Below are 25556 nucleotides of genomic sequence, written 5' to 3'. Positions count from 1 at the left end.
GAATGAAAAAAAGTCTGTGCTGTGTCAGCCTGTATGATTCAGACGGTTGCATTGCATAACAAAGAATAAGGATTGATAGCATAATCCCTCCTCGAAGACTCTTCTGAAAAATGTTTTATCCTGTCCACACCCCGGGAGTTTTTTCCCAATTTTTCGTACCCACCACGTCAACGTGACATGGGGGTGATCAGCGCCACATGTCTCTCCCCGATCCCACACCCCCAGGCTGTCCCTGCGGGAATTTGCGGAAAAAACTCTCGAAAACTTGCGCAAGAAATTGCGGCAGAAAACAACAAAAAATGCGACGAAAAGTGCGGAATGATGCAGAACTTGCCAGGAATCCGCGGAATTATTTGCAGAAAATTGCGGATTTGGGCCAAATCACGAAATTTGTTGCATCGCATATCTACTCGGTAGTACGAGTAGATCTACTGCTGCTGACTGTGCAAATAACCTACTGGATCATGGAAAGCACTGCGTGAAAAGTGCAGAAAAATGTGAGATATAGTGCAGAAAACAAGAAAAAACACGGGAAATCGCGGATTTTCCTGAAAATCGCCGGTTTGGGCCAAAATCGCGAAATTTGTTGCATCCGTGGAATCGCGATTTCCTGGAGGGACAGCCCAGGGGCCCATCATCACCACATGTCCCTCCCCGGATCCTAGGAGTGAAGGGGCCTGCCCTGATCAGCAGTCTGGGCTGTGGAGCTTGTGTAAGCCACTCTGCTCTCAGATTCTTTCGCTGCAGGGACACCCACCTTCCTCCCTTTTCCATGCATCCAATATATCCACATTCCAAGAGCAGTGTGTCTAGTTACAAAGACTCAGTGTCATGGCAATCAAGCCGGAACGACAAAACTCAAGTACAAGGATAGGGCAGGATAATCGAGAGAAAAAAAGCGCCACGACCAGTCGTGGAAATTAAATAAGTTGGACAAGAGACCACACGCAAGAGAAACTAAGACAGTCTTGGCTTGCCGTTAAAACGGACAAAGACGGCAGGTATAAAAGAGTACGACAGTGTACCAAACCTCGCGTAGGACATCAGAAAGAAAGTTCGTCACGACCAGTCGTGGAAATTACATCACTGGGACAAGAAACGAAAGGAAAGAGAAAGTTATAAACAGCCTTGGTTTCCCGTAACAACGGACCAAGACAGCAGACATAAAAAGAGGTTGACAGCATGTCAACGCCGCGGATTGCGGAACATACTTTGACGTTGAGCGTCCATAAGGAGGATTGTTAAGAAATTAGCACCACGACCAGTCGTGGATATTACATCAGCGAAAAAAGAAACGAGATGAGAAAAGAAGAAACTAAGGCAGTCTTGGTTGACAAAGGACAAAGATGACAGACATAAAAAAAAGTTCGACCGTGCAATAACGTCGCGGCGTGAAAGTACTTTGAACTGAGTCTGAAGTAGGGAGTCCATCCGAATGGACATAAGGCTGACAAGAGTGGGTCTGCAGTTAAGACGGATGTTAATGATAACCTATCAATAATAAAAAATAAAAAAAGGGTTCAAGGGTTTCAAGGCCTGCCGGTCGTAACACAAGGCTGAACAGTAGGCTGCCTTGTGCAATGATACTCAAGTCACACAACAGACAACAGTCATCTATGTGCACCAGATCGCTGCTATGCTATTTCACCTGCGGGGCGTGAAAACTGGGCTATCATGGCTGAAAAAAGCACAAATAACCTGAGGGCCAGCATGTACGAGACACCAAAAAGCGGGGAAAATCCTAGCAGAACAGAGAGATCTGCTTTTGAATGGACCAAGTAGATTTTCTCATTTCTTCGTGTCAAAAACTTACGAAGTACAAATATCCATGGCAGCTGAAGGAAAACTCACCGGTAATGCAAAACTGGTTGTTGCCGAGTACCGCCTTGTGAACCCACGCTGTCACGTTTCTTCTTCTTCTGCATAGCTCGCTGTAAAACGTGCACGTGCCTGTCGTAAGGATCGCCTAGACGGGATACTGGTATCCTCTGCTGCTGCTGCTGCTGCTGCTGCTGCTTCTGCTGCTACTTTTGCTGCTGCTTTCGCCGCTGCTTTTGCTGCTGCCTTTGCTCCTGGTTTCACTCTTGCTTTTGCTGCTGGTGCTGCCGCTGCTTGTGGCCTTGAGGGAGATGTACTACCAGCAAGTGACATGGGATCCAGGGCAGCCATCATGGGCAAAGTTGGCAGGGATATGGGACCAATTGGCGGCGACAGCGGGCGCAGCAGATTGCCGGGAAGCGAAAAACTCGGCGACGATGGTGCAGAGATCTGCGGCGTCCTGAATGTCACCGTAGCAGATTCCGTCGGCGTGCCAATCGTCGATGCCACCCACGGTGATTGCGCTGGAGAAGTGGCAAAACGGTTGGGCGTCGTCGTCGTCGGCGATGAGGCAGCCAATTTCTTCTTGGAGGCAACTGCGGCAGGTTTACGCCGTGTTGCACCGCTGGTCGCGCTGGAACACGACCCAGCAGTCGTAGGCCTGACCATACCGGTGGCAGCGTTGCCATTCGCTGGCATGCCCAGACCCCGCGACGACGGCGACGGAGACACACCTGGCGCTTGCGTGCAGCCGGTGGCAGCGGCAACAAGAGCAGCGACCGCCGCAGCAGAAACCATACCCGTAGCACCGTAGTCACCATTGTTACCAGCAGCAGCAGGCTCGTCACACTCCGGATCGTCTACTAATCGCGGTATCCACGGCGCTACAGCACGGGGTGGTGATCCGTCAGGCACGGACACTTTGAACTCCACCTTGACGGGAACGTGTGACCGGTGCACTGTGGGTGATGCTGCAGCGCCATTCGTTGTTGCCAATCGCTTAGCGGGCGGCTCATATCTCCTCAGCTGAGCACTGGGCGGCAGTGGTCGTGTTGATGCTCCTGCTGCTGCCGCCGCTCCCAACTTGGCTGGCTTGCGTTTGGGCTTGGCTTCCGGCACGTGTGTAGACCACATGTCGGCGAGCAGTGCTAGGCTATCCAGCTGTGGTGCGCCGCTCTCAACGCTCGCACTCGCGTCCACGCCCTCGTCTTCGTTCTCGTCCATGTCGGTGGTGGCATCGGAGGAGGAGTACACGGCGACAAGCTTCTTGGGGACTGACTTGCGACGGCTGCTGGAGACACGACAGCTCAAAGCACTGGCCGACTGCGAGCATGGTGGCGTGGCAATGTTCCCATTAACAGCCGATGTATCGTTGTCGGCGGCGGCGCCGGGAATCCAGGGCTCGGCGGCTGCTGGCATCATAGCTCCCACCGCCGGCATTGTGTTGTCCAGTATGCTGCGCACCTCTTCGTCGCCCGTCTCCTCCGTGGTGCTTGCTCCGACACTGGTCAGACGCTGCCTGGACCGCGTGTTCGGACAAGTACCCCCGCGTGGCACGTAGGTTTTGTCCGGGTCATTATAGACAACTTCAAAACCATCACTGAGATCACTGTCGCTGTCATCGAATTCATCGTCCGTGCTTGTTTCCGAGTGCGGTGAAAGGTCCCCGTCTTCCAGCAGGGTTTGTCGGAGTTTGACGGGCAAGCGTGGTCGCCATGGTACCACTCCGTCGTTGTCCGGGTAATGAGTGTGATACTGCAGGCCCCTGCCCCGGCCACGCTTGCTCTTTGTCAGGTTGTCGGGGTGGCTGTGATAGGCGCGTATCATGTCCGGTACATGCCGCTCCACCCCTATAGATGAACATACAAATACACACATATGCATACATACACACATATGCATGCACAAGTACGTACGTACGTACGTACACACACACACGCGTGCACACACATGTACGCGCACACACATGTACGCGCACAAACATGTACGCGCACACACGCACACACACACACACACGGACACACCCACACCCACAAACACACCCACAAACACACACAGGCATGCACACGTACACACACACATGCACGCGCACACATGCACACACAAACGTACACAGGCACGCACACACACACACACCCACACACACACACACACACACACGCGCGTACACACACATGCACATACACACACACACACAAACACACAAACAGATGCTATTGGTTAGAATCAGCATGGCATAGTCTGCACAAAACAAAGTTTGCAGGGCATGTACTGTAAAATCCCACGAGAGCAACTTACATCGCAAATTCATGCTGGATTATAGTGCGGTGAAAGGCCCTACACAACCTCTATACAGTGCTACGGCGGCAGAACTTTACATGACCTGACATGGTTCAAAAGGTTACACTGGCGAACAGTGCAAAGTCATCCCAAGAGACTTGAACCCAAAGCAGGGTTGCGTGCAACCCTGAGTCTATCATGCACATGGTGTACATAATGTGTACGGGTCCGTCACGTGATGTGAAGTTCTGCCATCGCAGACCCCATAGGCTGGACTTGCACACTCTTGGCGGTTATGTAGTCTTGGAAGCATTGAGTGAAATTGCCCTCTGTTCGGTAGAATTGATCTACACTAAGTTTAACGCACCTTCACCATAGCCTGATCTCTCCAGATAGCCACGGTCTTCGTCAATACTGTGATACGCCTGACATGTACACACACACACACACACACACACACACACACACGCGCACGCGGGCACACAAAGAAGCAAAACAAAAACAAAAAATCATTTACCAGTTTTCGACTACAGCATGGACGGGAGAGGAACAAATTGAAAACAGAGGTTTATTGCGATCCACGAGAAGAATATATAAGGAACAAATAATTATTATCGAGGCTCAGCACATTAGGAAGACGAGTTTTGTTGAAGTTTCAAGTGGGTGTGTGTAAGAGAGAGAGAGAGAGAGAGAGAGAGAGAGAGAGAGAGAGAGAGAGAGAGAGAGAGAGAGAGAGAGAGAGAGAGAGAGAGAGAGAGAGAGAGAGAGAGAGAGAGAGAGAGAGAGAGAGAGAGAGAGAGAGAGAGAGAGAGAGAGAGAGAGAGAGAGAGAGAGAGAGAGAGAGAGAGAGAGAGAGAGAGAGAGAGAGAGAGAGAGAGAGAGAGAGAGAGAGAGAGAGAGAGAGAGAGACACACACACACACAGTGAGAGAAAAATAGATTTTAGATTTTCTCTGTGCTGCGGTAATGAGCCCACAAAGGACGAAACAGTTCTGTCCGCAGAGTGAGTAGATAGATAGATAGATAGATAGACAGATATGTCACATAGATAGATAGACAGAGAGAAAAATGGACAGACAGAGCTGAGGACCGTAGTCAGACAGGGTCGAAAACACAAGGGCAGGGAGAGCTACATAGTACGAACAATGTCAGTGACAACAATTTCCTCAAAGCCCAAGACAATGCACACATGCATACCGTAAAGTCTTGTATAAAAGCCGCACTTGAATAGAAGCCGCAATTTCGGGCCCATCAAATCACACATAAGCCTGGTTTTAGTGTTGACATACATAGAAATACCCGTCTTGCATAGAAGCCTGCAAAATTTCACCAAGAAAGTCATAGAAGCCGCGGTATGTGTGACAGTAAAGTAAACACAGAAGTGTACTCACTCGAAATGAACACAGGGGCTTGTCGTTTTGATCATAGTGCAGTGCAAGAAAACAGTGCTCACAGAAAAAACAGGGCGAGTACGGTGCTGCTTCGTCATCTAATGTCATCCACCTGCAAACATGCACACACAGACACACACACGCACACACAGACACACACACACGGGAACGGGCAGTTAGTACGTCCCAAGGCCAAAAATCACAAATCAAGAAATGGTGTACAAACTTGCCGGAGTTTGAATAATAATTATTCCCGTAGCTATGCAGAAGACGTTACTTCAGTAACGTCTGGCGCTAGCCAGGGTCCACACAGCTTTAATTTGGTGTTTGTGTGTTTGTGTCACGCCTGGCGCTATCCCGTATCTGTCCCCTACCATACCGTACCATCAAACACAGCTGGCCACATACAGCTGGCCGCACTATTCAAATAGGGCTTTCAAACGCAAGATCATAACGTGAAGCAACTTGGATTCGGAAGAATGAGTATGAATGCGATGTGTATGGGGGAATGCATGAAGGACGATAGTGCGGGTTCGAATCCCAGGTAATGCCTGAAAAAAATAGGAGAATTGAAAAATATATAACATCCCTATTCTGTTTTTGCCGTCATCAAGGCGGTAGATGGTGTCGTATTACCCTCGACCGTACCTGTACCGTACCGTACAATCAAAGACGGCTGGCCACAATGCATATTCAAATAGGGCTTTCAAATACAATATCATAACGTTAAGCAACTTGGAAGAATAAGTATGTATGCGAAGTGAATCGGGGGATGCATGCAGGGCGATAGTGCGGGTTCGAATCCCAGGTTATGTCTAACAACAAAAAGTAGAAATTTGTAAGATTTATAACATCCCTATGCTTTTTTTGTCTAAGGCCACACTTTGTTTTTTCTATGTTTCTCGTCATAGCCCGCGTAGGTTTTCAGAAATTTCGGAAGAAAAAAAAGGTCATACTACGTACATTGTACATGTATGTGCGCTGCACATGCTGCAGCAGCTAGATGTGTCAATCAAAATCGTAAAAGTTTGCACCACAGCAGCAAAGGAGCGCTCTCCGTCCGTTCTCTGCGATGAAGGCTGCCATGACGAAGCTTTCAGTCGTTCACTGCCTGAGCCTCGCGGGTCCCAGGAATACCGTAAGTCGGACGAGTTCCGTGGCAACTGGCGTCTGTGGAACGATGTCGTGGGCAGAAAATCCAAGCAAAGGACGCATGGCGAGGAAAAGATGAGCAGCGTGGAGACAAGAGTTTGATAACCGGACACAAGAACGTTGAAGTAACAAAACCAAAAAAGACGAGTGGGAAAGCGTTTGTTGATGCGATAGCAGATAAATGTATGTTCTCTTCGCCATCTCGTATTCATCAAACTTAATACTCTCATTGTTGTAGTTTGCCTGATATTCGTGGGCTGATGTGATAATGACTATGTACAGTCAGTAGTGCAATCATGTATGGGACTTCATCACATGTACATGATTGTACAATGTAGTACTCTCTACATGGTATACGCAGTGTCTTGTATGAATCACGCAAACACATGTAAAATGTATCCAGTTTTCAGTAGAAATTGTTCTTGTTTTTTCCTTGGCTTTTGTTTTTTCCGCCCGCCCGCATACCTTTTGTTAAAATTTGCAGACGAGAAACATAGAAAAAACAAAGTGTGGCCTAAGTCATCAAGGCAAAAAAGCATAGCATAGGGCCCTGAGCTTCCAAGCTCTTTCGTTTTCGTTCAATCCCTTCTTGGAGTTTCCGGATATGGATTCTTCCCTCACTCCCACCATTAGGTGCTGCATCTTCCGCTAGGGTTTACCGGTGTTAGCGGCTGTCGTGAGTTCCCTTTGGGAACGGACACGATAATTTACTTTAATTTTATTCTTTCACTTTCCATGACTGGCCCAAATCACAAACACACACACACATACACACACACACACACGCACACACACACACACACACACACACACACACACACACACACACACACACACACACACACACACACACACACCACACTGGATGGACTAAGGCGAGACCAAAATAAAGTCGAGATTCCCGGGCAGGACCCATGTGAAATTGGTCGGGCGGGCGAATTTTATTTTTTATTTTTTTCCCATGCATGTACATGACTATATGTACATGTCATGTTGAACTTTTTTTACAGCATTTTCCGGAAATTTTTATTCATTTTTTTTACAGACAACAGGTTTACCCGGTCAATTTTTCTATATTTCGACCAACGATGGCCCTGATCTGTACATCAGGGAGTCGTACAAGCTCGGGTTTGTGTGACTCCACGTCACAGATCTACTCACACGATCAGTACTGTACATGTACATATATGAACTGTTAAAAAAATTGGCTTTGGCTCGATTTTGGTGCGGGAGGGCCCGGGAATCTCAATTTTTTGGTCTCGCCTAAGGTCGTAGGTGTGAGTTGAATATGTGCCGTAAAGTGCCGTGAGAGCGTCACGTCTCGCGAGAGCACGCCGCCTTGATTTTCCAGCCAGGGAAAGGAAAACCGTAGGGCAGGCGCAACCAAGTTTGTACGACGCGAGTGTAGTGACCTCGTACATGCATTTATGTATATATAAATCATTTTTCGTAAAAAAAAATGGCCTCTGTATATATTTTCGCGTGAAAACCTTCTTGTGCAGTGTACTAAGGCTACACTAAGGGTGCGTTTGGTTGGTACGATCTAGAACAGGATCGAACAGCTGGTGCACATGGAGCAGCCTCATGCCAACCAAACGGTACTCCAGAAACAGAGCACATTTTCGTGGAAAAATGTGTGAAACTTGAAAATGTGTATGGGTCACCATGGTCACTTTGTACGGTACAACGAGTCCAACCCAAAAGCGTATGCACGTGATCATTTGGGACCAAAATCGATGTTCCCGCCAGGTTTCACTGTGAAAAAGTGAAACTGCTCGGTCTGCTCCGGCCTCGAGGCCGGAGCAAGCAGAACATGTTCTGGCCGACCCAGAACAGGTGCAGTCCCAACCAAACGCGCTGTTCTGGTGAATCCTGTTCTAGTTCGTACCAACCAAACGCGCCCTTAGCATGTTCTTGTGCGGAGCTCAAATCCGCCCGAAGCTAAACTGACCATGGATGGACTGCACGGTGTGCAATGCGTGTACAAGGTACGTGTCGTACGACCAACAGCCAGGACGCTACCTCCACAGCACGGCCACGAAAGGACGTGGTGGTGGTGGGACGCGCTCGTGCTGCAGCGAAACCTGCGTAAGACAACCGCTCGACGGACCCTCAAAACGTGGTCGCTGTCACCGGGTGGTCTCATTAATATCCAGGGTCATTTGACTGGAAATAGCATCCCTTGGTCCTGGTTTCAGTGGTCTTCTAGGACAGGTGGTCGCCGTATCCGAGTGCGCGTCTTGACAGGTTCTACTGTCCTTTTTTTTTTTTTTTTTAACAAGGAAAAAATAATATTTTACCAAGCATGCCTGGAAACGACGCAGAACACTATTATTGATGCAGCCAGCCTACAAATCATGCAAGCGGCATTGATCGACAACGTTTACTCTACTTGCTGGTACTGTAAGTCTACAAACTTGCGGCTAAAAACCCATTTCGGCCCCATCAAATTTTCATCCTGTGCTGCTGCCGCCTGTATATTATACTGTCACACTGAATCTTGCAAAACGAAAATTCGGCTGCAACAAATTTTCGGCCAAACACGACCAGGCCGAAAATAGCCGCAAATAAATATGCACCGAATATTTGTTGACATACAGTAATCATATACAACTCTTGCTGACTGTACAGACAAGAAAGACACACAGGACATTGTTGTGTGTGTGCACTGCTGTCGTCACTTACGATGCATTCAGCTCCTTGCAGCAATTACACGGTTCTCTGAGCATGCTGTTGAACCTTTTCAACGACGTGAGCAGGGGGTAGACGGAACGGTCAGCCGGATCTGCAGGGTGCAGGAGCCTGCAGACAAACAGGCACGCAGGCAGGCAGGCATACAGACAGATAGACAGACAAAGGGTTAAACAATGCTCTTTGCAGACGTGATTTCCAGCGTTTGTACACCGGTGACAACCCAGCACATGTGTTCGTTTGCTGGCACAAGTTTGTACAGGACTAAGTCGCGTTGCGTCCATCACTGGCATAGCATACATCTGAACATATGCGAACACCGTGCATTCCATCATACTACGGCGTCAACATGAAATTCTGTCGGGCCAGCACGGATGGTGAAGTTGCACGGGATGGTGGTGGTAGTGGTGGTGGTGGGGGAGGGGATCATTATGTACACGTACACCTGGTCTCTGATTGTGGAATCCTAGAGCGGCATGTGTCCCATTGAGCTGGTTTTGTGGCACATATTTTTTACAGCTGCAGTTATAATAGATTAGTCTTCTACCAAGAATAGGTCTTCTATGGGTAGTGTTTCACTGATCCCCTTCCGCGGGAGATCCAACCGCTCACCGCAAAGGGCACCACCATCCCCTAGCCATAAAGGGGGACTACCCGCTCCCCGTGAAGAGCACCACCATCCCCTAGCCTTGAAGGGGACTACCCGCTCCCCGCAAAGGGCACCACCATCCCCTAGCCATGAAGGGGACTACCCGCTCCCCGTGAAGGGCACCAATACACCCTAGCCATGAAGGGGACTACCCGCTCCCCGTGAAGGGCACCACCATCCCCTAGCCATGAAGGGGACTACCCGCTCCCCGTAAAGGGCATCAATACACCCTGCCCGCAAAGGGCACCGCCACCCCTCCCTCCCTCCTCTTCTCTTGATCCAGCAGGGGACAACTTGGGATTCCCCAGGGCTTTGTCTGGAGTACTGCCAAGGTAAGATAAGAGTGTCTAACTGCAGCTATGGAGTCTGGGGCGGCAGAACTTCACATCATGTGAAAAACTCGTACACATTATTCGCATTGTGTGCATGATTGATACACGTAACAGGGTTGTATGCAACCCAGCATTGGGCTCAACTCTCTGGTGGTCAGTTGCACTGTTACCCAGCGTAACCTTTGGAACCACGTTAAGTGATGTGAAGTTCGGCCGTCGCAGCACTGCATAGAGGTTGTGCAGGCAGTTATTTGCACACTCTTGGGGGTTGTGTATTCTTGGTACTGCCAAACACAACAGCTGCACGCGACAGAAGTACGTACCGAATGTCGCGGAAGACGATAAGATGCTCACAGTCTCCCTGGTGGATGAATAGGTATGGCAAGCCGAAGCGGACCTTCAGCGAATCGAGACGCACTTTCAGACTGTTGTGTTTCTTCAACGCCGATGCCTTCTCAACAATAGACGGGCATAGATATCCCACGTCCTTATCCTTGCGTTTTATATAGTCTATCACAGGCCTGCATGCAAGACAGACACAGAGGACGAACAGATGTGCATGTCAACACACAAGCGCACATAGATACGAACGCACACACACACATGAACACACACACACACGTGCGGGTACACACAGAGACATGTACAGGGAGAGCCAAACATCAAACATAGGAGTGACTAGACGAGAAAAGAATAGCCAATCTCTCTGTCTCTGTCTCTCTCTCTGTGTCTCTCTCTGTGTCTCTCTGTGTCTCTCTCTCTGTCTCTCTCTCTGTGTCTCTCTCTGTGTCTCTCTGTGTCTCTCTCTCTGTCTCTGTCTCTGTCTCTCTCTGTCTCTCTCTCTCTCTCTGTCTCTCTCTCTCTCTCTCTCTGTCTCTCTCTCTCTGTCTCTCTCTCTCTCTCTCTCTCTCTCTCTCTCTCTCTCTCTCTCTCTCTCTCTCTCCCGTCTCCCAGACCGCGGTCATAATTACCGGAATGAACATCTAAACAAAGTTACAGAGACGACAACATTCTGTGATTGAAGAGAGCATCCATGCCATGCAACCTCAACTAGATCCCCCCCCCCCCCCTGGACAGTGGGCAGTTGCGGTGCACAGCAGCTTACTCACATGCTGAGATCGCTGCCATCAGCAGTGGGCTTGTGGTTGTAGAAAATGCCTTCAATATAGAACATTGCTGACGAGTAGACATCCTGAACAACAGCAACAGCAGCAAGCACAGAACACAAACTTCTGCTATTTATTTTTCAGTTGAACAACCATAGTTGAGCTGCTGCATGAGATAATTCACACACACACATGCGCACGCGTGCACCCCCACCCCCACCACACACACACACACACGCATGCACACGTGCACACACACACACACACCCACACAAACACACACGTGCACATATGTGCGCACACACACAGACACACACAAACACACACGTGCACATACGTGCACACACACACACGCACACACAGAGACACAGAGACACACACACAGAATCCTGTACCTTGGCTTTGACAGTGTTGAGGCGTTTGGGATTGGAGCTCAGCTCACCGACACAGCGCTCATCACACGGACATGCTAAGTTCTTCCAGACATCTTCCAGTGTCTATATGTGTCCGAGACAAGAAATGAGTAGGAAAAGCAAGAGAGAATCAATGCCAAGCGCTTGCGGAAAGACTACAAAAACGATTAGATAAAGAACCATACCATCACAAGAGAGTACTCTAATTTCAGAAATTGTCGGTGCTCAAGTTAGGCCAGGTTAGGTGAACAGAAATTTTCGGTACAGAGAAGCAGTTCCCTATTGGATTATGTGTGTTAGTGTTTGTTCGGTGCATTGGAGTTTTAGGTATGAAACAAACGCACAGAAAGTACCGAAAATTTGTGAAACTACAATAACCTCTCTACTGGATGTGAATGAAATATCCCTAATTGGAAATACAGTAACCTCCCCTATACGGACACCCCTAATCCGGACCCATCCGGACACCCCTAATCCGGACCCATCCGTCTACCGGCACCTTTCTGACCCATCTACAAGTAGATTCACAAAAATGGCTTTTTAATAAATAAAAAAATGGCCCATTAAAAACTAATGATTGGCATAAAAAAATTGTTTACTTGCGTTCACTAAGTACTTGTATGACATACATATTGAATTGGATGTTCTGGGTTGCGGTCAATTCATAGTTACGGGCAGTGCTCAATCCCAACCTGCCCGGATCTGGGCAGTTTTGCTGTGACTAATGCCAGCTGCAGGGACTAGTACAACTGGAATACACCGTGCACATAAGAAGTGGAGTTTACACTTCGACTCCATTTAGAGTAGAACAGTGAATGCGTTCGATTTTGCCCGCGAATCAATTTTGAATCCATTCATGAATTACGCCTGGCTATTCTCATCACCCCATGTGAATAGGATGAATCGATTACGAACCGATTCCAGGGCGCATTACATGAAGTCGAATGACGAGATTCTATCCATGGGAGTAATCGAGCGAACCTACTGCGAAATTAGCTCAGATTGAATTGCACAATAATTTGTCACCGTTCGATCATCTTTCTAGGTCTCGCAACACCGAAGAACACCTCTGGAAAGCCCTTTCCAAGACCGCTCCAATGACCCAATGCTCATGGCGATGTAATATTCCGCTCCAGAGTTCTGGCTGCTGGTACAGTAAAATATTCGGTGCGTACAGTGTGCGCACTGGATAGCCCGCAGTACAGAGCAGATATACCGTAAAGTACTGCGAGACCGCCCCACCCTGATTTTATAGCCAGGTAAAGGAAAATCAAATGGCAGAGTACAACAAAGTTTGCACGGTGTGAGAACCTTAGTGCACTACAGTCCATTTCAAAACTATAGACGCGTAGGGTTTTTGAAATATTTCAAATTTGGCTGGAGCTTTTTGAGAATAGTTTTCGGAATATTGCTCAGGTCCGCTCCACAATTACTCTCATATAGTTTCTAAACGATTGGATAACAGACGCCCAATTCGGAAAAAATTATGCACAAAGTGATCACAGATTTTATGTGGTATAGATGCTGGCATAACGGTTTTTGCCTAGGTACGTGTCTATAGTTTTGAAATGGACTGTAAGGTCACGCTTAGCATGTTTTCGTGTGGGGCTCCGCCGTAAACTGAGTACAGATTGTCTGCACAGTGTGCAATGTGCGTACAAGGTACATGCCGTATGACCTTCAGACAGGACACCACCTCCACAGCACGACCACGGAAGGACGAGTTGGTGGGGCGCTCTGGCGGTACTTTACGTTACTTATCATATCCTAGACGCGATAGGGTCTGTCTGCATTGCAAGTAAAGTAAAAGTTGTCAAGGCAGTGACCACTCGGATAAGGCACTCACCCGTCCCACAAGACCACTGAAACCAGGACCAAGGGATGCTATTTTCCAGTCAAATGACCCTGGATAAGGAGACCGCCTGGTAACAGAGACCACGTTTTGAAGGTCCCTTGAGCGGTCGTCTTAGACAGGGTTCATTGTGCACTCGTCATAAGGGGCCGTCCATTATTATTATTATTATTATCAATCTTTTACACAAAACGAAAAAGTTTCTTTACGGGTGGGTGGGTCGAGGAGAGTTTCGTTCTGAAAAATATTGATAGCTGAAACATCAATCCATTCTAGCTGTGAAGTCAATATATTTTTCGTTCAGCGGGGAGGGTCGTAACTAAACTCTTTCGTTTCGTGAAAATTATCGAAGCCCGCTTCCGAGTTAGACTCCGGAATCTCCCTTCATGATTTCTCTGGCTGGCGAGCCCGGTGGGACGATTATGCCACCCTCATCCAGTTAGATAAATTGAGTATCCGAGAGCAGTTGGCACATCTGCGTACGTTTGGTAAGAAACATACTTGCCACTCTGGAGCATGCTATTGATATAGGCTCTTGTGTGTCCGTCACGGATGTGCTGGACGCCATTCATGGCTTTCTCAGGAGCCAGCGCAACGTTGCCTTGGACCGAACAGCGCTTGCGAAGCGTCGGCAGGAGGCAGGCGAGTTGTTCGACAACTTCGTAGTGGCCCTCAAAGCCATTGCAAAGAATGCTGATCTTTCCATTTTCTTGAACTTTGAAAGGAGGAGTTGATGCGTATGTGTACGTGATGTCATAGAAATCGCTTTGCCATGGGTCAGGACAATCCTGCTCTGCCCGTGAGCTCATTTTATATTCGTGTGGAGTTTCATGAAGAAGCCAGTTGTTTGCACCAGGATTCCTTGTGTTGGTTAAGAGTGTGACGTGGGCACGCGGACATAACAACAAGCCAGCACAATGCATAACAAACACACTACGCCATACCTGAGAGCCCAGGATCGTGAAACCCTTGCTGAAGTGAGAGGGCAGGATCTGATTGCGTTTCGGCTACCAGTAGAGCACACACACGCGCACACACACACACACACACACACACACACACACACACACACACACACACACACACACACACACACACAACGGTCAGAATACCTGCGAGCGCTTTACAAGGATAATGGAGTAAGATGGAATCGTCGAACACTAAGTAAACACCGATATATGGGTAATCATTGTCCTCGACTAGAACCCCTACTCACAAACTTGGCGAGAAGCCTCTTGGTGTCAGCGATGGCATAGGAGATGAGTACTTCAGGAGCCTGAACACGTAAGTCCTCTCTTGCTAGCTTATACTTCACTTGGCTAGTGAGTAGTCGTTGGGTCTGTGCATGTTAGAACAGTGTGTGTGAGGGAGGGGGAGAGAGATAGATAGATAGATAGACAAACAGAGAGACAGACAGAAAGAAAGAAAGAGAGAGAGAGAGAGAGAGAGAGAGAGAGAGAAAGAGAGAGAGAAAGAGAGAGAGAGAGAGAGAGAGAGAGAGAGAGAAAGAGAGAGAGAGAAAGAGAGAGAGAGAAAGAGAGAGAGAGAGAGAGAGACAGAGAGAGACAGAGAGAGAACAATTCAAGTCATAACTATGCAAAAAGGACAAGGTTGAACGCATGATAATCAACCAAGGAAGCATATACAGGGTGTGTTTTAACAAACGGTAACCCACAGCTCCGTATTAGGCTCCAGTTAACACCAAACACCGCAAGCAGAGAAATGACAGCAACTTTATCCCTCACCTGCTTAGGAAGTTGTTCAAAAGTGGTATTTTGTTGCTGAAACTCGGCGGACAAGCTCCTGCCAGGCAGAGACGTGCAGGCACAAACACATGCGTACACAAGCACGCACACGTACGTATGCAAGCACACACGTACACACACACACACACACTCGAACACACATGTACGCAAGCACACACACACACACACACACACACACACACACACAATGTGACAGGACGGCTGCCAAAAATAGAGAAGAAAGAAGTGTGGAAGCAGTTACCGTGCGAAATAATCAATCAGCCGGCTTTACAGTGCCAGAAAGTACAGTGGAAATGGTGGTGCTTTTCAGGTGAAAGAAGATTACTTTCATCACTTAGTTGTGAGCTGCAAGTAGATGTCTAGAACAAACCATGAAGCTGCACACAGGTACACATGCTCTCTCTCTCTCTCTCTCTCTCTCTCTCTCTCTCTCTCTCTCTCTCTCTCTCTCTCTCTCTCTCTCTCTCTCTCTCTCTCTCTCTCACACACACACACACACACGCACGCACGCATGCACGCACGCACGCACGCACGCACACACACACACACACACACACACACACACACACACACACACACACCACAGCAGAAAAGAACACAGTCCTCAGCTAGCATGTGTCTTCGCTCGGTTACACCTACTTGCACTTCTGTAACGTCTCGAGCTTGATGTCTTCCTTGTCAAACTGAAACGCTGTATAGTTGGAGAGGTTCTTCGGAATGATAGGGTCCTAGATGAACAGCAACGTAGAGGTATGCATGGAGAAAGGCAGACAACTAGACAACTCAGCACTAGTTGAATACCTTGATTATCCAAACGATGACGTGCCAGAAAATGTCAGCTACAATGTTCACTTAAAGATACACGCTCTTTGCTTTCGGCAAATTGAGCCCTCTTCGGAAAAGACATAACTGTAGCCATGGGAACAACACACCAGTAGCGAGACTTGACTTAGGCGAGTACTACAGGTACTTGTACAACTGATGCTTCAACTAATCCATGTCAGTTATTTTATGACCGAAACGTTGAATTGAATTTATTTCTGAAATGAATTTGTGAAAAGCAGTGATTGATTGTGAGCCGGTGTTGCTTTGCAAGCCAAATTTTACTTAAAGATTTTAGTCCATGTCTTCTTGAGGGAAGCACAGTCAATATAGGGGAAGAAATATGCGCCAAACTGGTGCGATGATTTTTACAAGGAGCTAAAATAGTGCATGAAAAAAGTGATATATTCAGTATGTAAGAAATGTGTCACCAACAGCTGCAGCGAACCAGATGCAACAACACACACAGTTGCAAGGACACCAAGCAGAATAGTGAGAAGGTGAGATACGGCAGGATTTATGAAGAAGCAACAGCAAGAGGTGACAACATCAGCATACACACACTCTCTGTCTCTGTCTCTCTCTCTCTCTCTCTCTCTCTCTCTCTCTCTCTCTCTCTCTCTCTCTCTCACACACACAAACACAAACACACACACACACATACACACACACACACACACACACACACACACACACACACACACACACACACACACACACACACACACACACACACACACACTACGGCTCCTGACACACAACATCAGCATTTCTTCACAATGGAGGCATATTTGGCAACCTGTCCAAGCAGAACTCTTTTCATTTAGTTTGCAGGTCGTAAAAGGTCAACTTATAACCGGGAAAATACGGTGCACACACATAAAGACAGGCTGCTGCACGTACCTCGTAGGCCATGTTCTCCACACTGCAGAAAACAAAGCACAGAACATAACGAGAACAACACCAACATGCACTGGTGAATACCTACTGAAGTCCATGAAGTCCAAAGGAGTAAGTTTGGCAAAGTGCCGGCAAAGGGCTCAATGCACAAAGTGCAGAGCGTTTCGAACGAGAAAGAAGGCCAGTTCGGATTCGTCGTAACTCAAAGTTCCATGCTACTGCAATCATCAGGAGTACGACGAATCCAAACTGGCCCTCATTCTCTTTTAAAATATACGCAGTCCATGTTATTATTATACATGAGACGTTGGGCAAAACAACAACAAAAGCGCTAGATTAGGCCGTTACAACCTCGAGCACACAAAGTCGTACGTACGTTCCTTAGGCCCTCTTCAGACTAGGTACAAAACAGCCTATAAGTCACATTTACATAGAAGTTTCCAGGACAACAACAAGAATCTGGCGGGAAGCCTAAAAAGCTGCCCAATCCTTTCAGGCAGGGTGCCAACCCTTGTACAAGGCAACTTTCCTGCATTTATCGTACTTTCACCAGGCAGTTGTACGAACTTTGTACCCGGGTACGACTGTCCGCTGCTTTCACACATCCCAGGCCCCTTGCGCAATTTCGTAGGGTCAAAGGTTGCCTGTATATTGCATGTAAAATGTGTAGTCTGAAAGCAGGCATGGAAAAATGTTGCCTTTTAGGTTTTATGTGATTTTGTACTGGATTTTCTATGTACGTAGTCTGATGAGGGCCTTAGCCAACTTTTGACGGGAAAAAGTGCTCAGCAACGAAACCGATTTTCAGTGCTAAATTTGCTATCACCGACGATTCACCGTACTGCCGCACAGCGCTGCACGACAACTTGAGTACTGCCATACACTGGGTGTGTGCAAGCATGCAGTCGAGACTTATTTGTCGTACAGGTCAGACCTCGCTATAACGACCCCCGTTATAACATAAACCTCACTACAACGTACAAATGTGAATGTCCCTGCCGAAACCGCATCACTTCTGTACACAATTTCCTCGCTATAACATAATCCGCTATAGCGTAATGTTCGCTATAACACACTGTTTGCTGGGTCCCGGGCGCACGGAGACCTCAGCATAACGTAAAAACTCGTATAAAATGACTATTTACACGGCATGCATGCCTTCTGGCGACGAATTCGAGACTGAGCTGTCCACCTCGGAAGCAGGGAGTAGTAAAATACCGGTATTTTACTACTCCCATTACTTTTTATAGGCTCTAATCATGTCACATGTACACGTACACGCACTACATGACTCTTGTCACCCCTTTGCTCACAAGCCTGTACACATTTTTGCTAGTCATCATCACACCTGTATATAAAACAGTGCAGTTGTAATCAGTAAGTGAAGAGCGTCATTTTGACATACATATTGCATAATTGGTGTGCCCAACTCACTATAACATAAACCTCGCTATAACATAATTTCTCCCATCCCCCAGAGATTACGTTATAGCGAGGTCTGACCTGTACAGTGAAATTTTGATGTTCGCGCTTCTGCACACGAGCTCCGAATGGGGTACCTCTGCCGTGCTCTGAACGAGGTGCCCGTCATTGCCAGTAGACACGGCAGTGACATTTGCGCTGCATGCGCATACCGTAAAAGCAGGTCATAAGGCCCTGGACGGAAACCTTAGTGAAGCTGCAGAACATGGGCGTGAATTCGGGCCCGGATAAGTGAAATGAGACTTACGTTCACATCATGCCGCACTACAGCCAGACCTCGCTTATCCGGTTCTCTTTTATCCGGATCCCTCGCCATCCGGAAGAAAATCGTTGGTTACCGATTTACAGCATAATTATTATGTAGTGCATACATACAGTATGTGTGTTCGATTATCGCGGTTCCCTCGCCTATCCGGATATTTTTGTGGAAAACGGATGTGTGCGGTTAAACGAGATCTGACTCCATCACATATAAGTACAGGGTATTAGAGTTAGGAGAAGTCTAAAAACTCCCCTTGCATCACGAGGGCCAGGACCGGACTGGGTTCGACACCCATAAGGTTCAGATGGTCCCAACGGACCGGGGCTCTACCAACCGTGGATGGTTGTACAGTCAGACCTCGCTTATCCGGTCCTCGCTTATCCGGATCCCTCGCCATCTGGAAGAAAATCGTTGGTTACCGATTTACAGCATATGCCATGCTTACATACAGTATGTGTGTTCGATTATCCGGTTCCCTCGCCCATCCGGATATTTTCGTGGAAAACGGATGTGTGCGGCTATGCGAGGTCTGACTGTAGTAAGGTCACTGTTTGCGAACACGGTGTCCTCCGCCTTGTTACATGCTGTCAACGAACAACATGTATGTACATGCATAAGGGTAGCACAGTGTACAGCACACTACACTACAGTACCGTGCATGCGCGTGGAGCTGTGCATGCACTGCACTGTGTACCGGGCCTGTGTGTTTCGCCCACGGACGTTTACACGGAGGTGGGCTAGAAAACGGGACAAGAGTGTTGACACTGGGCACCTGGGCGCGTACGCGGGTAGCGGGAGTTATACTGGGTGGGCGTTAATACGAGCTTTTACGGCAGTATGTACATGTAGCTCTCGATCCCTGACGCACATGTGCTTCTCAAGTTGTTGTTTATTTTGAAGTTCTAACTCAATTACATCTACTGTAAAACCGGAAAGTTTAACGACCAAAAAGTTAAGCGTTTTTTCGTAATTTTGGCATGAAAACGTGCAGAAAGTTTAACGACGGCTACCTGGCCACCCAGCTGTAAGTGCATCTTTACACACACATCTCAAACAAAGGTTCGCGCTAACGTTTCTTCAAATAACGAAAAAAAATTGGTCGTTAAAACGTTAGACTTTCATGTTGTACCGTACCACACAGCCAAAGATAAGAATCATGATTGCACTCGTACAGTGCACGTGTTTTAGTCCTGATGGATAGCTGTGTTCCTATGTGACACGTGATGGTTTCCCAGGCCATGGCCAATAGGCAACCTTCCCGCCGCAGCGTGGCATAATTAGGCCATCATGCCGGACAGACGTCATTTTGGGAACAATTTGTCCCTTCGGCCTTGGACCTTTCCTGATAATATGTTGCTTCGTGTTGTAAATCAAATCAAGCACACTCTCTTCGCGATGGCTGAATCTTGCCCTCTCCTGCAGCCCCGAGGGCCTACGGCAGGCTCGGGCAAGATTCAGCCGTCATCACAGTGAGCGTGCTTGACTACATACTTTAGACTCGTTTTCTTCCAAGTGCACGAGTGACCAAAACATCATTCTCAAATCACTCAGCTTCAGGATACGTCATAATTGATTAATAATTTTGTTCTCTGCCGGACATGACAAGAGTGGCAAAATAATTGTGCTGGAGGCTAAAGTTTAATGTTCAGCACCTACCTGGCCAGCTTGTCGAGTGCTTGCACCGTGTCCTCGCTCAAGCCCATCGACTTGGCTATGTCAGCATCGCACGGTCTCGACTGACCGTAGAATCCCTCGCTGACCACGCTGACCATCTCCTCGCGCAGCTTGCCCAGAGAGACGAGCGGAGAAATCTCAGAGATATGGTCGTATGACAGGAGCTTGCTCCGCTCATCTGGCACTTTCTTGGCCATTCTGCTGACCAGTTTGTACTGCTGTCACCTCCAAGAGCACTGCCAACCGACGTTCCTACATTCTTACTGAGCGGGTCACTGCTGACAGTATAAACAAGAATCGTTGAGGCTTTACCTCATTTTATCCAACTCTTCAAGAAGGACCTCATAACAAACCATACCAACTCTCATTATTTACACAAGACAACACATTCCATCCAACAAATTCACTTTCTCGACACTTTCAAAATCAAAGGTGATGTGGACCGCGTGGATCCAAAACAAAACTAATGATTACTTACGCAGTACGTCGTGGCAAAAGAACACACGTACACAAAAATTACGTATGCTGAACGTTACGTGCGGTCCGTTACCAGGCGCTAGGCGCATGGGCGCGTGGGCCATCCCCTGTACATGTAGTAGGCTGTACGATCGAGTACGAGATAGGCAGGTAGGTGCCACTATTTTTCTTTGTGTACGTAGTCTAGAGACGTAGCCCGAACTGTGTACGTGATCGTGACGTGTAGATCTACAGTCTACGTCACTAGTATCTGTGCAGTACTACATGCGCGTCAGCGATGTGGCGGATGCATCGCCATCTGCTACCTCCGCGATCCGACGTCCTTGGCCGTTGCCATGGTTGCCGAGGCCCGTTGACTGAATGATGAGTCGTAAAATACCGACTCACTAGCTCAAGAAACGAAAAAATACCGGTACGCGGTAGACGGTTACAAAAAAAGCAGTTAATGTTTTATTTGGTTTGATTTTTGTATCGAACAAAAATACCTCCTCTAGCTAGCTCTGCAGTTTGTTTCAAAGCTTCTATTCTTCTCTTGACAAATCTTGTTGAGCGTTCATATGTTCTCGTAGTGACTACTATAGTATGTTATGGATACTCCCAGGAAAAGAAGCAAGGGCTTCGACAGTAGTGCCTTGACTGCTGGTCTGAAGAGCGCCACAGGAGCTGACAAATCGCTGCTACAAAATGATTTGTGGGGCTCCACCAACTCCTGCACGCCGTCGCCATCCGTTACTGGCAGTCGAAGACGCAAGTCCGGTCAGCCAAAGAGACTTATCAACTCGTCTACAATGAATGCCCTGCAGCCTGAGAATTCTTACAAGCCGTACGTAGAGCCCCCGGAAGTTCCCCCGCTGAAGCTGATTGTGTCCACAGATAGTGATCTCCGCTCATTTGATGAGCCACAATATTCAGCTGCTGAAATCAGTGGTAGTGCGCACGGAACTACGGGCTTAGACCCCGATTACCTGCCACAGGACCTTGGAGAAGCGCCAGGCCTGTTTGGCCAGACTCAGTCGGCAGTCGACACAACATTCACACTGTCCCAGGTCCCAGCGGAGGACGAGCTCCAGTCACCGCCGAGAACGGGAAAGAAGCGTCGGCGTAAGCGCAATGCCGACCCGGCTGGTGCAGAAGGAACGCCGGTGAAGCGGCGAAAGAAGAAGCGTCCTTCAAGTACTGCTGACGAACAGCTACCAGAGCCGCCTAGCGAAGATCCTGTGCTGGTCGAGGATTCTCTGCCTGTAGATTCGGAAGATCCGGCAGCTGTCAATGGCAACATCTTTGACTGGGCAGATGAGAGCATGGCGAGCACTGGTGACGCCGTGATCAGTACGCCCATGCCTGGCAAGCGCAGGAGAAAAAAGCTCCGAGTGGCTGCCGCCGAGAGCGACGACGTGCTAGTCGAGGACTCCTTGCCGCAGGATTCTCCTGATGTGACCACCGCTATGCCGGTGGAGTTGACCGGCACGGCGGACGACGTGAGCCGAAGTGAGAGTGTCACCAGTCCTCCAGAGGACACGCCACGCAAACGGAGGAAGAAGCGGCGGCGAGCAGCTCCTCTCGCTGACCTTCACGACGTTCCTGCGGCTGCTGCTGCTGCTGTGGTCGCTAACGACGACGTCGCGGATGAAAATCAGGTTCTCGTGGAGGACTCCATACCGCCGGGTTCGGCAGACGACACGGCCGATAGTTTTAACACCGTGCACAACACGAGCACCGCCAGCTTCGGCGAGACTACAACTATCGACGCTAGCTACGAGTCGGAGGACATGTTCGGCTCACAGCCAGTTGCCGAGGGCCTGCCGGCATCACCAATGAAGAAACTGAAACAGCGGCGTCAACGACAGAAAAGCCACCAGTCGTCCGACAGTGAGCCCAGTAAACAACAACTACCAGAAGCAGCTGATGCTAAGTCGTCAAAGAAAAAGAAGAGGTCAGTCCGCAGGAACTCCATTGAAAAAACGGACGCGCTGGCAACTGGGACGGCGGCAACGAACAAGCAAAACTCGGTCGCATCTCTTCACTCTGCCAGTACTGACGATCAGGTTCTTGTGGAGGACTCTGTGCCACCGCACTCGGCAGACGACACGGCCGATAGTTTTAACGATGTGCTGAACACGAGCACGGCCAGCTTCGGTGAGACTACGGCCATCGACGCTAGCTACGAGTCGGAGGACATGTTTAGCTCGCAGCCAGTTGCCGAGGGCCTGCCAGCATCACCGACGAAGAAACTGAAACAGCGGCGTCAACGACAGAAAAAACACCAGGCCCCCCTCCAGTCATCTGACGATGAACCGACTGAACAAGAATCAACAGCAGCCGGTGCCAAATCACCGAAGAAGAAGAAAAAGAAAGGGAAATTGCTGCGCGTTAAGTCCACCGTGCAAGGCACGAACACTCAGGATAGCGCAAGCGTAACATCTGAGGAGGAGATGTCTCTGCTCTCTGGAGTTGTCGGTGATGCCCAGGAGCTGGATGCATCCATTGCTAGCAAGTCTCCGCGCCAGAAGACACGTGTCAAGCGCTCACAGCAAGCCACCTGCGCTGGCCGAAGAGATGGTGAGCAATCGGCAGCCAACAACCCTGGCGAATCTGCGGAGAAGGCAAGAGGCCGGCAAGGTTCAACATCGTCAAATGCGTCTAGCAGGAGTGATGACAGTGACACAGACTATCAAGTAGAAGCAACGCAGGAGAGCACTGGAGCTGGTGACGACGACGACCATGACGGCAACGGTGGCGATCACCCTGTCAGTGACGCGGACACGAGAGCACAGCGGAAGCAGAAGCCGTCCAAGCAGCGTATAGTGCCGCGCGCAGCACACCGCCGCTCGCGGGCAGCTGCAGCAAGCAGCGGCAACGTGGGCCTCCGCAACTTGCCTGCAGACAGCACGGTGACAGCAACACCGGTCGCTCGGCGCTCGGGCAGACGCAGAAACAGGCACACAGGCGTCACGCCGCTGCTGTCCTCCCTGACGGTCGGCGGCGACTCCGATCAGGAGGAAACGGACAGCGCTGGGTCTATGGACGATGACGAGGACGCTGGTACAGTATCCAACAACCCGCAGCTCTGCTCCGACTCTGCTGCCGCATCGGCCAATCCTGTCAAGCACCGCAAAGCCCTACCGTCAGCGGAAGTGATTACCGACTCGGATGATAGCGACTCCGACCAGTGGCCGAGCACGTTTGCAAGCCAGGAACACGCGGCCAGTCCGCAGAAGAAGCACGGGCGCAAGCACTCCATGCAGAAAACGTCTGCGCTCAAGACTCGGGATGTTGAGTCCAAGAAACTTTTGGGAATCAAGGCCTCGCTCGACCGCAACCTCTCACTGCCGCAAACCGGCAGCATCACGCCCAAGTTTGATCCACACCTCGCACCCGGTGCTCGCCAGTGGGCCACGAACACGAAGAAATCGAAAGACGACTTTGAAGTTGCCGGCGTGCCCCAACGCACCGGTCCCTGGTCTGTGGAGGAGATACACATTCTCGACTCGAACGTCAACGCGTACATGGAGAGGAACCGCGACGCCAACCTCACAGACCTGATCTTCTCGTTCGAGAAGCGCGAGCGCAAGGGCTTCTACGTGGAAATGGCGCAGGGCATTCGGCGTCCCCTCAACAGCATCTACACGTTCATGAAGCGCCACAACGTGCCGGCGCTGAAGACGGGCCGCTACTCGACGGCCGAGGAGCAGCAGCTGCTCAAGCTCTACGACAGGTACGGGGCGCGCTGGGCCAGGATCGGCCACTTGATGAACCGCGCACCCGAGCCGCTGTGCATGAAGTACCGCGCGCTCATCGACCGGCAGCGCGCCCAGGAGAATGGGGGCGCCAAGCGAGGGCGCTGGCACGACGAGGAGCGCCGCGCGCTCGTCGCGGCGGTGCGCGAGATCTCCGGCGTGCCTAGGGGTCCCGTCGACGTATCGCTGTGCTGGTCATCGGTATCGCGGCGAGTGCCCGGCCGTACGGCGGAGCAGTGCCGTCGTCAGTGGGTCACACAGCTAGGCATGGCCGGCGATCCGCTTGGCTGGGCGCAGGACGAGCGCGCGCATATGATCCAGGTCATCTGCAGCTGCGACGAAAAGATCATCGACGGCGAGATACCGTGGCAGGACCTGCAGCGCCAGCACTGGCCGGACATTCCCTTGCCGGTTCTGCAACACCAGTGGACGGAAATACGCCGCCAGGTGCCAGATCATCTCAGTAAAACTCTTCAGGAGGTCCTCCAGAGCCTTGTTGACTTATGAGAAGCTTGCGCGATGACTGTGTTGGCCTCCAGTACATTTCCTGCAGGGCCTTGTTGACTTGCGAGTAGCTTGCCTGGTGACTGTGTTGAACGCCAGTACAGGTACCGCTGTGTTCTATATTTGGATAAGGTTCCGCTCACGCCTGAACGTGATTGCTGTGCTTTACCCAGATGAGGCATTTTTTTAATTCCGCGTTGTGTTTTGTGCTGCTCTTGATTTCGTGATTATTTTAGATTTAAAACGTCA

The 25556-nt window shown here is 49.5% G+C and overlaps 1 protein-coding gene across 1 annotated transcript; it reads right to left on the bottom strand.

The window, feature by feature from the left end:
- Positions 1-808: 808 nt before the first annotated feature.
- Positions 809-21044, bottom strand: LOC135826444 (microtubule-actin cross-linking factor 1, isoforms 6/7-like). Its single transcript, XM_065339054.1, has 13 exons — positions 20572-21044; positions 17175-17196; positions 16089-16177; positions 15429-15486; positions 14900-15022; positions 14628-14690; positions 11814-11915; positions 11422-11504; positions 10636-10833; positions 9326-9442; positions 5489-5600; positions 4466-4523; positions 809-3668 (listed from the first exon to the last, which is right to left on the bottom strand). Exons 1-13 carry the CDS (start codon positions 20784-20786, stop codon positions 1903-1905), a joined length of 3006 nt encoding a protein of 1001 aa, XP_065195126.1. The 5' UTR covers positions 20787-21044; the 3' UTR covers positions 809-1902.
- Between the last annotated feature and the right edge of the window lie 4512 nt (positions 21045-25556).

This window comes from Sycon ciliatum, chromosome 10 (genome assembly GCF_964019385.1).
Source record: "Sycon ciliatum chromosome 10, ocSycCili1.1, whole genome shotgun sequence".
NCBI classification, from domain to species: domain Eukaryota; kingdom Metazoa; phylum Porifera; class Calcarea; order Leucosolenida; family Sycettidae; genus Sycon; species Sycon ciliatum.
Note: the sequence above shows the minus strand (reverse complement) of the source record. Positions and strands in the feature narration are given on the sequence as shown.

Excerpts from the sequence above, each read along its gene's own strand:
- LOC135826444 (XM_065339054.1), bottom strand. The coding sequence starts at position 20,786 with ATGGCCAAGAAAGTGCCAGATGAGCGGAGCAAGCTCCTGTCATACGAC. Across the intron at positions 10,834-11,421 it reads GATGGCAGCGATCTCAGCAT|GCCTGTGATAGACTATATAA; the intron begins GTGAGTAAGCTG and ends TCTTGCATGCAG. Across the intron at positions 5,601-9,325 it reads TGCAAGGAGCTGAATGCATC|GTGGATGACATTAGATGACG; the intron begins GTAAGTGACGAC and ends GCATGTTTGCAG.